Source organism: Podarcis erhardii, assembly GCF_964252035.2.
Source record: "Podarcis erhardii genome assembly, chromosome: 9".
NCBI classification, from domain to species: Eukaryota; Metazoa; Chordata; class Lepidosauria; order Squamata; family Lacertidae; genus Podarcis; species Podarcis erhardii.
The window spans coordinates 5,282,043-5,297,636 of NC_138512.1; the positions used below are offsets into that span (position 1 = coordinate 5,282,043).

At 41.8% G+C, this 15,594-nt stretch overlaps 1 protein-coding gene across 2 annotated transcripts in view; it reads left to right on the top strand.

The window, feature by feature from the left end:
- CC2D2A (coiled-coil and C2 domain containing 2A) overlaps positions 1 to 15,594 on the top strand; it is a 51,844-nt gene that overhangs the window by 35,483 nt on the left and 767 nt on the right. Inside the window, exons 25-36 of one of the 2 annotated variants that reach the window (XM_081876190.1) lie at positions 1,759 to 1,855; positions 3,739 to 3,840; positions 4,019 to 4,195; positions 5,702 to 5,722; positions 6,620 to 6,823; positions 7,021 to 7,110; positions 8,944 to 9,057; positions 10,317 to 10,451; positions 10,681 to 10,803; positions 12,025 to 12,083; positions 13,288 to 13,465; positions 14,494 to 14,678. In XM_081876190.1, coding sequence (XP_081732316.1) covers positions 1,759 to 1,855; positions 3,739 to 3,840; positions 4,019 to 4,195; positions 5,702 to 5,722; positions 6,620 to 6,823; positions 7,021 to 7,110; positions 8,944 to 9,057; positions 10,317 to 10,451; positions 10,681 to 10,803; positions 12,025 to 12,083; positions 13,288 to 13,465; positions 14,494 to 14,678 — 1,485 coding nt within the window. Of the gene's footprint in view, positions 1 to 1,758; positions 1,856 to 3,738; positions 3,841 to 4,018; positions 4,196 to 5,701; positions 5,723 to 6,619; positions 6,824 to 7,020; positions 7,111 to 8,943; positions 9,058 to 10,316; positions 10,452 to 10,680; positions 10,804 to 12,024; positions 12,084 to 13,287; positions 13,466 to 14,493; positions 14,796 to 15,594 lie in introns of those variants that run through there. The other variant, XM_081876191.1, reaches the window with a different exon arrangement.

Here is a 15,594-nt window from a genome sequence, read left to right on the forward strand (position 1 = left end):
ATGTACTGAGTTGAATAGGATCCAAAATGCAGCAGTCTGATTGGTCCTAGAACAATAGGATCCAAAATGCAGCAGTCTGATTGGTCCTAGAACAATAGGATCCAGAATGCAGCAGTCTGATTGGTCCGCAGGAGCCACCCAATCCAACTCCAGGTGGAAGTGAATCCGTAACCTGATTGGCCTACAGGAGAATCCCGGAATTAGCCAATCACGTGGGGCCCATCACGTAAATAATGTATATAAAGCAGACATTTCGGGGGGACTTCCATTCCTCATTACTATGAGCTGAATAAAGAGCATGAATCCACTCTCGACTCCCAAGTATATTTCACTCCTAGACTCAGGAGAACTTTTTCACTGGCTAAGTTAAATGCTTTTTTGCCATCAGCATTTATGGAAAGTTAATCAGGCTACCTGAGCACCTGACAGATTGTCCTTATTAAAGCAGCTTGGTCTAAACATTAGTGCAGGTGATTCTCGGCTGCCATTTTTGGCGGGGCATAAGAACCTGTTACATCTCAGCTTGGGAAGATTCACTTGGAGTTTAATTTTATGTCTCAGTTTTAATGACAGATTCCAACCAAGATCTCAGAAAGATTTCTATAGCCATGAAAATCAGGTCACCTTTGTTAAAGGGAAGATGAGTTCTGAGTAGATTATCTGTATTTTTAACTAGTTGGATTTTGTTATACTTTTGTTTGAAAAGCCACTTTTTGTTTGCGTTTATACCGTATTTTTCGCTCTATAGGGCGCACTTTTTACCTCCAAAAATTGAGGGGAAATGTGTGTGTGTCCTAGGGAGCGAATGCAGGCTCCTTGGCTTCAGCGAAAGCAATGCGAAGCCTCCAAAGCGCAGAGGGAGCGGTCCCTCCGCGCTCCGGAGGCTACGCATTGCTTTCGCTGAAGCCTGGAGAGCGAGAGGGGTCGGTGCGCACCTCACGCTGCGCTCCAAAGGCTTCGGGGTTAGCTGCGCAAAGCCTCTGCAGGGCAGCGGGGTGCCTTCACCCCGCTGCCCTGCGGAGGCTTCAAAGGCTGTCCCCGAAGCCAAAACAGCGAGACGGAGCACTGTGCAACGCTCCGTCTCGCTGTTCTAGCTTGGGGATGGCTGCGCAAAGCCTCTGCAGAGGCTTCACAGGCTGTTCCAGAAGCCAGAACAGCGAGACGGAGTGCTGCGCAGTGCTCCGTCTCGCTATTCTAGCGTCGGGGTTAGCTGTGCAAAGCCTCCGCAGGGCAGCGGGGTGCCTACATCCCACTGCCCTCCGGAGGCTTCACGGGCTGTCCCAGAAGCCTCTGCAAGGCACGGGGATGAAGGCTCCTCATGCCCTGTGGAAGCTTCGCTCAAAGCTAGACCAGCTATCCCGGCGGCTATCCCAGAAGCCAGAACAGCAAGAAGCTCTCTCAGAAACCAGATCGCTCTTGCTGTTCTGGCTTCTGGGATTCAGAATTTTTTTTTTCTTGTTCCCCCCCCCCCAAGGAAAACTAGGTGCATCCTATCGTCTGGTGCGTCCTATAGAGCAAAAAATGCGGTATATGTATATTTTCCTTTCTTGGTTCTGGTTGCCTTGATACTCATACACTCTATCTGATGTTTATGGTCTATATACCACATAAATAAACTGAACTGAAGGAAAGAGGTGGGGGGGAGCAGGGAGGAGTGAGAGGGAAGAGGCACATAAACTGGAACTATATATGTATGATTGCAAATTGTACAGAGTTTTTATTTCAGACATTTCTCTCATTTTTTCTATAATGTTGCAGAGCCCCAAATGGTGACTACAGCACCTCCAGCTTGCAGTCAGTGAAGGATGATATCTTCATTAACATTTTTGATGAAGTATTGTACGATGTCCTAGAGGTAAAAAAACCCAAAATCTCAAGAATTATGTTGACTGTGTATGCATAATAAGGAGGTCAAGGTATAAGGAGCCTGACATGCTTGCCCGAATGGAGTCCAGTGATGAAAAGCCTCTGGAATCCTCCCAGGATTCATCAGCTGGCTCCTTGTGTCCAGCCCATATCAGCTTTTGTGGGCTGAACTGTCAAGTACTGGTCTCTGGCAGAGATGGGGCAAGAGATCAGGGCTGAGCCAAAATAGGGAACGCAGCATCTGTCACGCAGAAGCCAAGAAATGTTGGGCGGTCTTGGTAGCCGAGCATTAGTCTCTCAATCTGGTTCAGTCGCACTGTGGCAGTGCGACACAATTTACATGCACTTCTCACTGCAGACAGTATCTGATGAAGTGACACGGCACTTGCATTAGGTAGGCTGATGGACCACTGCTTTGGACAAATCCCATCCCCACCCTTTAGACCCAGATACATAGGTCTCAGTATACAGTGGTGCCCCACAAGACGAACGCCTCGCAAGACGGAAAACCCACTAGACGAAAGGGTTTTCCGTTCTGGAGGCGCTTCGCAAAACGAATTTCCCTATGGGCTTGCTTCGCAAGACGAAATGTCTTGCGAGTTCCTGCGGGTCCCCCCCCTTTTCCCCCTTTTCCTAAGCCGCTAAGCCGCTTAACAACTGATCCGCTAAAAGCCGCTAAACCGCTAAAAGCGCTAATCCGCTAAGCCGTCAATGGGCTTGCTTCGCAAGACGAAAAAACCGCTATACGAAGAGCTTCATGGAACGGATTAATTTCATCTTGCGAGGCACCACTGTAAACGCAAATATTTCCTGGCGTAAACCTATTTTAATTTTCTATAAGACATTTTGCTATTAAAAAATGAAGGCAAGCAGCTTGCAAAGGAGCAGGCCTTTGCTGCCTTAACAACAAGGTTTCTTTTGTGTGTGGCATGATTATTATCCAGAGCAAACTTACCTGGAAGGATTGCTCAGTGATTCTGACTTCTGGACGCCTAAGTTCAATGTCTAAACCACACTGGGCATCTGCAAAAGGCATTGCAATGTTTTAGCTTTTAGTTATAAATGCAAAGGATCTTACAAAGAGGTGTTACCATTTAAACGGCTAGTGTGAAGTACAAAGAAATGCTCTGCTCTTCTCTGGTCTCTCGTGTGTGTGTGTGGTTTGGTGCTATAAGGGTAGGAATATTTTCTACCCAAGAAGAACGCTTTTGCATCATGATGCAGTGCAGTTTGTGGAAGTCTTCTGTTTCAGGGAACGCAACGAGGAGCCAGGGCACTGCTTAAAGCAGCTTCAGTAAAACCCAGAGCCACCTCATATTTTGACATTGCACAACCCCTGCAAAAGTTTTTATAATTCATCCCCCCCCCCCAAAAAAAAATATCCTCCTCACTTTAATGGGGAGAATAATGCAATAATGGCGAGTAAAGGTAAAGGGACCCCTGACCATTAAAGTCCAGTCGTGGACGACTCTGGGGTTGCGCACTCATCTCGCTTTATTGGCCGAGGGAGCCGGTGTACAGCTTCCAAGTCATGTGGCCAGCATGACTAAGCCGCTTCTGATGAACCAGAGCAGCGCACGGAAACGCTGTTTACCTTCCCACCGGAGCGGTACCTTTTTATCTACTTGCACTTTGACGTGCTTTTGAACTGCTAGGTTGGCAGGATCAGGGACCGAGCAATGGGAGCTCACCCTGTCGCGGGGATTCAAACCGCCGACCTTCCGATCAGCAAGCCCAAGGCTCTGTGGTTTAGACCACAGTGCCACCTGCGTCCCTAACAATGCAGAGTAGCTGTGTTGAAAAAGGAAAGGCATGGGAAGTAGCCACTTCATTTCTGGAAGAATTTGTCAAGAGTTTTGTGACTTTTCTTAGGATGATCGTGAAAGAGAATCCGGCGGAGTTCATACGCGTGTCGAGAAGCACTGGCTTGGTTCTGTTCGGATTCCATTTACAACCGTATATTTTCAAGCAAGGGTAAGTAAACATGAACAGGCAGAGGAGCATAAACGTTTTTGGAGCCTTAAGCAGTGCATAAAAAAAATATCAAAATAAGTCATCCTTTTTATTATTAATAAAATAATACCGTTACCATTCGTGGCTGCTTATGCTCAACTGCATATTGTTACATGGCGTTTTTGTTTTTTGTTTGTAGATAGATGGTACATTTAAGGTAGATATTCCTCCAGTTCTTCTTGGATACAGTAAGGGGAAAAATCTTGGAATTGAAAGAACCTATGATTCCATTCGAAATCTGAGTGAAGGATCATATCTATCACTGTTTATTACTATTGAACCCCAGCTCATTCCTGGAGAATCAGTTCGCGAAAAGGTAAATCTCTTCGCGTTTTACTTCTGGGCATGTTTTTAAAATCTACAGCATAGTTCACTTACCCCTTAACTGCTGAGCTTGACCAAAGATAGTGGAGCCAATAGTCATATAAATGACCTGTGAGTTCCTGCTGGAGTGACTTATTTTCTGAGCCAATGTGTATACACTTATTTTAATAGACTGTAAGCATGTGTAAGGGCAAGTGGCAGTAAAAAAGTAGGAAATACATCACTTTTAGAACTAGACTTGAGTGGAAACCTGATTAGCAATACAGTGGTACCTCAGGTTACATATGCTTCAGGTTACATACACTTCAGGTTACGGACTCCGCTAACCCAGAAATAGTGCTTCAGGTTAAGAACTTTGCTTCAGGTTGAGAACAGAAATCGTGCTCCAGTGGCAGCAGGAGGCCCCATTAGCTAAAGTGGTGCTTCAGGTTAAGAACAGTTTCAGGTTAAGAACGGACCTCCGGAACGCATTAAGTACTTAACCCGAGGTACTACTGTAAATAAGGTGATTTGATTGACCAAATGCATTAATTAACTGTGGCAGTGCTATTGTTTGAAATAAGTAATTGCAATTGTCACCAGTCTGGCACTGCTGTTCCTTACGGCTCTCAGGTGTGCTGTAAGGCGGCACATGGGGGAATCCTGCTTCCTCTCTTTACAGAGGTCCTAGAGATAGTAGCTGACTGCATAGGAGATCAGCTCAGCTTAGCTCTCCTCTCGACATCTGTGGCAGTTTGTTAGCATGCATGCATAAATGCTTACCTATATATGTGGTCCTTTCCAAAGTAATGTAAGCAACAAAAGAAGCTCTTTAGATTTCACTGACCTCATTTGTTCTCTTTCAGAATCAATGTTAGCTAGTTTCCTTCAAGACAGAATCCAGACTCTTAAGAGTTAGAAAGGAAAGGATGTACCATAGACCCTGGAGTTGCAGCAAAAAGCTATACTACCAACCTTTTTAAAAGTAGTAGCTAGAACCAAAATTTCAGTCTGTTGGAAGACAGTCACTATCAAAATGCTAGCTAGACAGTGCTATTAAACATAGTAGATAACTCAGAGTGAACAAGTCAGGTAAGAAATTTCACAGATCAGCTATTTATTGTGCCTTAAGTTGCTAAGATGAGAATAGAATATATTTTGCGGGGGGCGGTGGGTGTTAACTTCTTTTTTTGCATCAGTTCTTTTAATGTGATTATTCTCTTTTTAAATCTTCTATCTGATAGAACCTCATAGTTTCCTGAAATTTCCAGAAGGTCTCTTCCCTCTAGTTTATGCAAGCACAATCCATGCTTTGTGTCATAGCATGGAGACCATGCAGAATACCTAAACCTCCCCCCACCCCTATTATTACTTCTAAGCTTTCCACTAATACAAAACAATTGGATGTGTGCCTGTATTTTCTCAGCTGCTTAACTTTGATAGTCTTTCATGTTGCATTTTTTTTTTACATTGTTCACACCTTTATCTCTTTTTTGCTTACCTTCCTGAATCTATGTAGATGAATGAAATGCTTAAGAAGGTACAAAATGTTCATACTTCTTAGTTTACAGTGGTGGTGATCTGTTAGAATTGTTTCGTGTGTCCATGGCCTAACAATTTTTTGTTAATGTAGTATTTTGTCTATAAGGTGCGAATTAATATAGGGCAAATTCCTATGTGTTTAATTGTTGTACTAAAAAATGATGGGTGGTAGTTTTACTCAGAGTAAACCCACTGAAATTAATTGACATGACTAAGTTAGGTCCATTCATTTCAATGGGTTTACTCTGAGTAACAGTTGTTGCCAAATAATCTGTAAGAAACTGTTTTTAAACCAAAGGTGCAAACATTTCTTCTTCACCCACCATGGGCCACCATGTTGCAGTGAAAGTCAGTCATAGAAAGGTCTCTGGGCAATTCATGCTTTGTGCATCCCATAGATTCATTTTTTGCTGTTTGGAAAATTTGAAAAGTGTAAATTGGTATTTATTTTAATGGGAATCTAGAAAAGCATCAGTACCTTTTTAGATGTCTGGCCAGATAAGTATTATATGATGATAGTTAAATATACATTTCCTTCCTTTTTCTGTACGAAGATGTATGGAATATGCCCATTCTTTATCTAGAATTACAGCACCCACTCCCTATCAGCTGTTCTACCAGTTTATTCCTGACCACCTAACACCAGAACAAATTAGATATTACAGCGTTTTCATTGTGACTGGTAATACTGTACTTCCTGGTATAATATGGAATTCTGAGAGACATGAAAGTTGCACGCAAAAACCTTGAAGGCTGCATCTAGACAACATACCAAAATCACAGTGTGTTATCATCTTCTTGTACTTGAATGGAGGGCATAGTTGTCCTATTCATGAAGCGGAGATGTGGTGATGGGAGAGAGAATTCACATGCACTTAACTTGTTTTTCCCCAAGTTTGACACCCAGGAAGATGAACAACTTCTCCAAGCAGCTGAGAGGTACCAAGCTGACTGTGCACTCAAGTTTCCAGGTCGCCAGTGCCTGACGACTGTAATTGACATCAATGGGAAAACAGTCTTCGTTACTCGATACATCAAGCCTCTGAACCCACCAGACGAGCTCCTACGGGTTCATGCCGACAATCCCCAAGAAACGTCAGTAAGTGTTTCTCATGCGATAGAGGAATATGTTTTCAGTGATGGGTCAGAAAACAGGCTAGGAATCCTCACACAATCCAGTAAGTGTGTGTACTGTATATGTCTAAGAGTTTGGTGGTTGCCATGATACAGGCTCTGGGTTTCACTGGCAGCTACAGCACCAGACTGATGGAGTGTTCTCTGCTTGTTTATGTGTAGGAGTTGGTGGCCCGCTATGTTGCTTTGATTCCTTTCTTACCTGACAGTGTATCATTTGCTGGAATCTGTGACTTGTGGAGTACATCAGATGTAAGTTAAAGGCTTAGATTTTATTTTATTTATTTATTTTATCTACTTACTTATTTACAAAGTAATAATCATAAATAAATAAATAAGAATGAAAATGTGCGAATTTATTGAATTGGCCAAGTAGACGGCGGCAATCAGACTACAAACTAATCAAAATTTAAGGAAAGAATGGGTATGTGTTGATGAATATATGTTAAAACGATGTTCCAAAAGTGATGTACTGATATGTTTGGACTGAGATCCACAAAGTTAAAAGGAAACAGAGACAAGATTTTACGGTTAATAGCAATAATATACCGTTCAAACACAGTTTAAAAGATACCGTAACAAAGCTCATAGTGCTAAACATGGGTGGAGGGAAGTCACAGAGGGTGATAAATAAGTAAAAGTATTTGGAGATATGTATGTTGAATGTTTTGTTAGAATGTTAAAAGAAGGTTGATCTATTTTTGTTCACATCATTGTAATACTGTGATATGGTAAGAACTAAATGGGAAAAAATGGGGGAAAAGAATGAAAATGTGCACTCCACCTCCGAGACCATTCCATTGTAACTATCCAACCTCCCAAAATTTCAACACCCCTTGCAATGGTTTGACCCTTTTCCATTTTAACAGTACAAATTCTACAGTCACCCTCCATATCTCCTCAAAATCATTTATCCTGCATATTCCCTGTCTTACCTTAACATGAATAGCTATATCCCACACCTCTTTATACGACTCTTCCATTTTATATTCTGCTTGCCCTTTCCACTTCCTAGCTATAATAACTCGTGCAGCCGTCAGTAAATTTGTGAACTTCCCACCCCATCGTAAATTGATAATAATGCTACCTCTGGACTTTTGGTAAGCTTTAACCCAGTGATTTCTGTTATCTCCTTAAAAACCCTTTGCCAAAAAATTGTACATATTTACACCCCCACCACATGTGTAGAGTTCTTCTTAATGTCAGCTATCATCTATGGATTAATTCATCAGCTGTTGTAGTACAGTCTCAGAACAGAATCAATAAACTTACAAGAATGTAAATTTTTGGGAGGAAAAATTGATAATTGATTTTTAAATTCTGTGGGGTTGACCTTTTTGAGTTCATTGTGATTTATTTTTTTACTACAGAACTATCCTTCGGCTACTATGTGTGCCTAGAATGCACAGTTCAAGGTCCAGATTAAATAGAATGAAGAGCTAATTGCTGAGGCAATGAATCCTCATTGAAAGGTTCTGGGTTCTTTATGCCAGAAATGCTCTTAGGCCAGAACCAGAATCTAATGCCTTAAATATAAATAGATCCCAAATCCTGTCATTATGGTGAAGTTCCATATCAGAACTGCAGGCGGAGGTTCTTTCCACAGACACCTGAGAGACTTTATTCAGTCTGTTTTTACAGTCCACCTCCACAGAACTTTGAATTGTAGGAGACGGGAACATTGCCTGCACTTCATTAACCTCAAAAGCTGCTTGTCTGCTTTTGTTTCTAGTTGTTTCTAGTTTCTACGAACTAGAAAGATGGTGTCTATCTTTTTAATAAGGAAATGTTTTTCTTCATCTATATATTTATTTTTCATAGTTTTCAGATGCCTTTCATGGTTCATAAATTAACCGTTCAAAATGAATGGAGTTTGGAGCAATGGTTTGCCAAGTCAGACTTCATGTAAAATCACAGTTCAGCTTCTTTAATTCTAGTTTCAATTGAGCCAAAATCTTTGGGGACATAAACGTATTTCCAGACAAACAGAGCCATGCTTTATGGGAGGAAGATTCCTGAACAGTGCAGATAAACTAGAAACATTGGCTATATTGTTGATGCAACTTGTTTGCTTGCATTCATTAGCAATTCCTTGATCTTTTGGCTGGAGATGAAGAAGAGCACGCTGTACTCTTGTGCAATTATTTTCTTGCTCTTGGCAAAAAGGCTTGGCTTTTAATTGGAAGTGCTATTCCTGAGGTAAGTCAGTAATTTATTTATACTCCAACAAACTTCCACATGCCTGAGAATGCAGTACACACACTGAATGAATTGCGTCACAAATAATGGTCAGATTTATATTGTAGTCAAACTTTTAAAGCAACTTTGTCGGACAAAGGCATGATGCAAGCAAAACTCTGGTTTTGATATTGTTATCAATAAAAAAATTAGTGGTTGCAACTTAATCTTCTTCAGATGGAATTGAATGGTATTGCATGGATCAAATATCTGGTTGTACTAGACTAGGCTATTTGCAAGGACCCATAATAAGATAGAGATATTTTCCCCTGCTTCCTAATGCTGGTCTAAGTTACATGGCAAATTTACTGTGTGTGCTTAGCCCTACAAATTTCCCCAGAGAATATGTATATTTGCCTAGAGTTGAAGATAAGTACATAGTCCTCTCAGGTGTTCAAAGCACCTCACATTTACTATCTTCTTGTAGTTCTCAAATACACCCTCATAGGAGGAAGATATTACTTATCTCCTGCTGAGGCTAAGAGAGATGAGTTGCCTAAAGCCTTATTGTGAGTTCATGAAAGAGGAAATAATTCAAAACAAGGAATTATTGGTCTGTAGCTAAGAGCCTTATCCATTATACTTACAACACCCTGTCTCCACCCTCCAAGTTAAAACACCTTAAATCTTAGTAGGCAGTTTGTGCTTCAACATGAGGCCTGCTAAAGAAAAACTTAATTTTTAAAAACTTGGAAGTTTGGTGCATACAACCTGTTACAGAAATCCTTACATTGTAGAATCTCCTAGATTTTACTCTGTGCAACATTTAGCAGCCCTGCCAAGGCAGCGTGAAACTGCAAGCCTGTGAGTAATTGGAAAGTCCTGATCTTGCATTGGACAGAATTCATTAATACCAAAGGACTGGATACAAAATATGTAAAATAGTATTGTTTCATTGGACAAACTTCTGTTGGCAGTGGAGTAGACAGGTTTCCAGTTACATGGAATTCTTCACTGTGCAAAATGGGAAAATAGTTCATCCTGTTTAGCAGCTTAGCAAAAATAATATTTTTTCAGCGTATGAATTGCAGATATAATCCCCAAAGTGTGTGCTTGGTAGCCTTCACAGAGGCTACTGCAGAGAAAATGAGGTGAAACTTATATCACCTACATCAGCTGCACCCACTACTAAGTTCTGAGGGGGAGGGCATGCATGTAAAATGTAAATATATCCTGCATTGGAAAAGCAAGGCTTGAAGGAACTTGACAATTATTTCCAGGGACCAACAGCATATGTACTAACTTGGGAGCAGAATCAGTATGTGATCTGGAATCCAAGTTGTGGCCGTTTTTATGGACAGTATGATGCTTTCTGCCCCTTGCAGAGTGTGGGCTGCCTCATTTCCTGTGACAATGTAAGTAATTCACATCTCTCTATCTGCCATCCTTATAGTGAGTCAGACCATTCGATTCATTTAGGCCAGGATTGTTGACTGATGGCAGGTGCTCTGGTCAGCTGTTCAAAGAGCGTGGGGGGAAATTCCACTGGCTCTTCCATGAATCAAAGTTAACTCAAACAGAGGGCAGAAGTAGTACTGATTTGTGCTTAAGATGAAGAAAGTAACTAAAAAAGTTCTCTTTCAGGTTTGGTTCAATATTCAACAATATGATTCTCCACTAAGAATAAACTTTGATGTCAGCAAACCAAAATTCTGGAAACCCTTTTTTTCAAGAAGTTTACCATTTCCTGGTCTCTCCAGTGTGCAGGTATTAGGATTTTTAATTTTATAGGGCTGCATAGAAATAATATCTGCATCCTTTCATCTGTATCTGAAATTGTTTTGACCTTAAGGGAGAGATTACAGGACAGATACGTTAAAGAACTGTAACAAAATGAGAGGTAAAACTTATTTTACTATTTTAGGAAGTGCAATAATGAATTTTGCTTGCTGAAAACATTTGCATGTGGTTTGTTCCACAAACTGGATACCAATTAAGACTGCATTCCTACCTTATTCATAAGCATGGAAAATCAGAATGTTTCAAATAGCATTGCAAAATGCTTATTATAGTATGAAGATGCTTAAGCCTAGGATAACACTGAGATGATTTTGCAACAAGGAGATGAGGTAATATTTTGTAGTGTGGGAATCTTTCTTCTTAAGTATCCAGAGAATAAAACATTAGTTGCTGTATTTGCATTGCCCACTTCTTACTATATACAGATTATTCCAGATAATCAGGGAGTTGGGAATCTCTCTCCTAAGTTTGGAGTCTAATGTCCATCAGAATTTGGGAACATTATCCAGCTAATGGGAGGGAGTAGAGAAACAATCTGAAGTTCAGCTTTTAGCAGAGTACTGAGAATCGGAGAACTGCAAGTTGGATGAAGACAAAAAACTCTGGCTACAGGGACTCTCTGGGGTTCCTGTTTAGGTTTGTAGATTCCCTGCTTGCTGCAAGAGTGCCCACTTTAAGGTGCCTACCACAGGTACAATTCTCCAGTATAAACAGCCTCGGTCCAGTATATCTGAAGGAGTGACTCCACCCCCATTGTTCTACCTGGACACTGAGGTCCAGCACCGAGGGCCTTCTGGCAGTTCCCTCGCTGCGAGAAGCCAAGTTACAGGGAACCAGGCAGAGGGCCTTCTCGGTAGTGGCACCCGCCCTGTGAAATGCCCTCCCACCAGATGTCAACGAGAACAACTACTACCAGACTTTTAGAAGACATCTGAAGCTTTTAATGTTGGATGTATTGCAGTATTTTAATATTTTTTTGGAAGCCGCCCAGAGTGGCTGGGGAAGCCCAGCCAGATGGGCAGGGTATAAATAATAAATTCTTCTTCTCCTTCTCCTTCTCCTCCTCCTCCTCCTGGCAGAGTAGGTGGGTTGAAGTATCAGTATATCCCAGTACATCTTAAAAGCAAGATTGCATATTTCACATTATGTAAATACCGAATTATACCTTACCCCTTCATATTTTGCTAGCCTGACGAACTAGTCTATCAACGGGTGGACAAGACAGCTGCCCTAGAACTGCAGAACAGGTACCCATGTCTATTGAATGTGTTTTGTAACCGCATTTAACCATGGCATGCATCAGATGTCAGGTGTATGGGGTTTTAAGAGGAGAGGCAGTACCTCTGGTCCCTTCTGGGGTAGTTTGTCCACCTTTGGACCACATCAGCGAGGCCGAGGGTGGGGGTCCTTGTTATCTGGGCAGCCCAGCACCTCCATACACACACTCTGAAGAAAAATGAATGCCAGCAATATCAAATGTCAGTTCCAATTGGATATGAAATGCTTGGTAGTTCCGACTGTGAAATTGTTTGATTCATAGCTCTTTTAAGTTCAATACTTTATAAAGGGATCTGGAAAATTCTAGTGACTTGGACTACCGTATTTTTCGCTCTATAATACGCACTATTTCCCTCCTAAAAAGTAGGGGGAAATGTGACTTGGACTACTGTATTTTTCGCTCTATAAGACGCACTATTTTCCTCCTAAAAAGTAGGGGGAAATGTGTGTGCGTCTTATGGAGTGAATGCAGGCTGTGCAGCTATCCCAGCTATCCCAGAAGCCAGAACAGTAAGAGGGATCTGTTCTAGCTTCTGGCTTAGCCACACGACGCCTCTTCAGGGCACGGAGAGCCTTCATCCCGCTGCCCTGAAGAGGCTGCGCAGCTACCCCAGAAGCCAGAACAACGATCCTTCTCACTGTTCTGGCTTCTGAGATTCAGAATATTTTTTTATCTTGTTTTCCTCCTCCAAAAACTAGGTGCGTCTTATGGTCTGGTGCGTCTTATGGAGCGAAAAAATACAGCACTTTATTATGCAGCCATTTTGGTTGCCTTGCAATATATTTAGCTTGGCCCTCTCCAAGTTTGACATTCCATAACATCCTGACTTTGTTCTAACAAATAGCAGAAGAAAACCAGTAAATCAGACGAGCTTAAAACTTTTATCCCAAGAATCTAGTTTTTTAGATATAGGTTATTTTACCAGAGGAGCATTCAATAATGTAAGGCTTGGTCCTCCTCCAGTCTGAAATGCTGCTTGAGAATTAGGTTTGCCACCTCGGTTTCTTACGTAAGCATGTTGTGGAGAAGTCATTGAAATACAGAGTGCCTGTGGCATTTCAAATCTGGCTGTAATTGTGGAATTCTAAAGATCTCTAGTGTGCTTGTGAAGCCACAGTTGCACTGGAGCAGCAAAATTTCAAATGCAACTTTTAAAACATTTTAAAATGCAGACTTGAGAAGATACTGAAAGAAAAGATCATGGGTTGGAGGCCAAGACACTTGACACGTTGGAACAGATACTGTACCTCTACCCTTCGACACTTCTTACCTCTGCTGGAAAAAAATCAGGGCAAAGATGTAGAGGATGACCATCAGGCGGAATTACAGAAGCAACTAGGAGATTACAGGGTAATGTATAGAATAACGGCCCCTAGGGAACTGGGAGTTTAGTAACATTACTGGGATTATAGGATAGTGCTTCCCGTCCTCCCCCCAGGGTGATGTTTGTATTGGGGCTTAGCAGTAATTCACTCCACGTGAATGATGAAATCTCTCCATTCTAGCTTGTGATACAGTGAAAGCATTTTGCTGACTAGTCTAGAAATGTGTCTCTTACGGTAAGTTTTCCAAAGCTGAAAAGTGTTTCTTGCTGGTGAAGAAGGGCATCAACTGGCCAGCAGCATGGGTGGTCCACCTGGGCAGGGGGGAAGTGTGCTACCTGCTATTGTACTACGATGAGAAGCACAGAAGTGTAATGGTGAACAATGCTTCAATCTAAGAGAAAGCTAGCTGTCAAGATACCCCAGTCAACAGAGGTCTTCCCTAGGGCAGGGGAGGGTGGTCGGGAGGAAGGCATGCAGTTGATCTGTTGTTCTCCCAGTCATCTTGAGCCAAGAGATTCAATTTACCTTAAGTCAGACATGGCCAAACTTGGCCCTCCAGATGTTTTTTTTGGGACTACAATTCCCATCATCCCTGACCACTGGTCCTGTTAGCTAGGGATGATGGGAGTTGTAGTCCCAAAACATCTGGAGGGCCAAGTTTGGCCATGCCTGCCTTAAGTGGAAGGGCTGGCCCATAATTGCAGAATGTATATGGCATCATTGCATTCATCATAACATCTACAGTGGAACCTCGGGAGAAAAACAGCTCTAAACTTGAACATTTTGGCTCCCAAGTGATTGTTCCAGTTTTTGAATGGTTTTTGGAAGCTGAACGTCCAGTGCAGCTTCCGATTTGCTGCAGGATGCTCCTGCAACCAATCAGAAGCCACGCCTTGGAAGTCGAACGTTTTGGAAGTTGAACGGACTTCCGGAATGGATTCCATTCGACTTCCAAGGTACGACTGTATTTCATTTTCTTGGTGGCCAACAGAGTCCAGAGGTGGTATTGTGAGTAAATTGACATTTTTTTACATTTTCCCCTCTTACTTGCAGGTGTCAGGATTTCCTATCCACATGGCATTTTCAGAAGTTACACCTTTAGTGGAGGCAGTGTATAGTACTGGAGTTCATAGCATTGATGTTCCAAACATAGAGTTTGCATTAGCTGTGTATGTTCATGCATACCCTAAAAACATTCTTTCAGTGTGGATTTATGTTGCTTCACTGGTTCGTAATAGGTAAGAGTTACTCAGACTTACTTTTTACTTGTAGTATTTAAATTCATTAGTATCATCTTATGATTTTGTATTAAACTCTAGATCATTAAAATGTGCAGATTAAAATGCTGGAAAGAGTCTCTTAATTTGATCAGTTTTCTGCAATGCCCCATTAAAGCTGTATAAAACCTTTCAGCTCCAGCCACACTGGAATCATGTGCTCAAAACCCCTGAAGCCATGCTGTGCTATGTATTCACAATTAGGCCGAGCAGCGTAGCAGGTTATTTTCCATAGCAAAGCCAGGCTGCAGAAAACACTTGCTTACCTCTGCTGAAAGGAAATATGTAAGATATTTAAATTCCTCCTGACTTACTGCCATGTCTGTATGGGTTACTCACTCATCAAGTTGACATGTGAAATGCTCTATGAAGTCAAGGTAGCTATTATGTGGCTCTGGCACCTTATTTTCACTGCTCCCATATGGCAGTATCAGCACAGAAAAGATATTTGCCTAGTCCTGGCAGCAGTCTGAAGTAAAACAAATTCCTGCCCCCTCCCCCATATCATCTTCATATTTTCTACCCAGGGCCTCTGATGCACAAAGTGAATGCTGCTTTTGCTGGAACACAGCTAAAATGTAACAGAGCAGGCATATGATTTCTACATGCAGAATGGTTGATAATAAGGACCATTTAAAGATGCTACACAAGAGGTGGGACCAATCTGTCTATTGGTTTAACACTGTCTGTACTGCAGATACCTTTCCTGTTTATAGGCTAACAATTAAAACTCAGGGTCAAGATACAAAATTAAAGAGATGGGATGAAACGTCTGTTATTGTCCCTAAATTTCATTCCAGTTGTGGCAGAAAGTTTTGTGCAAATTCATCTTTAGCTTAATGCCATACACAGTTGGAGAGCTCTAGTTCACTTGATG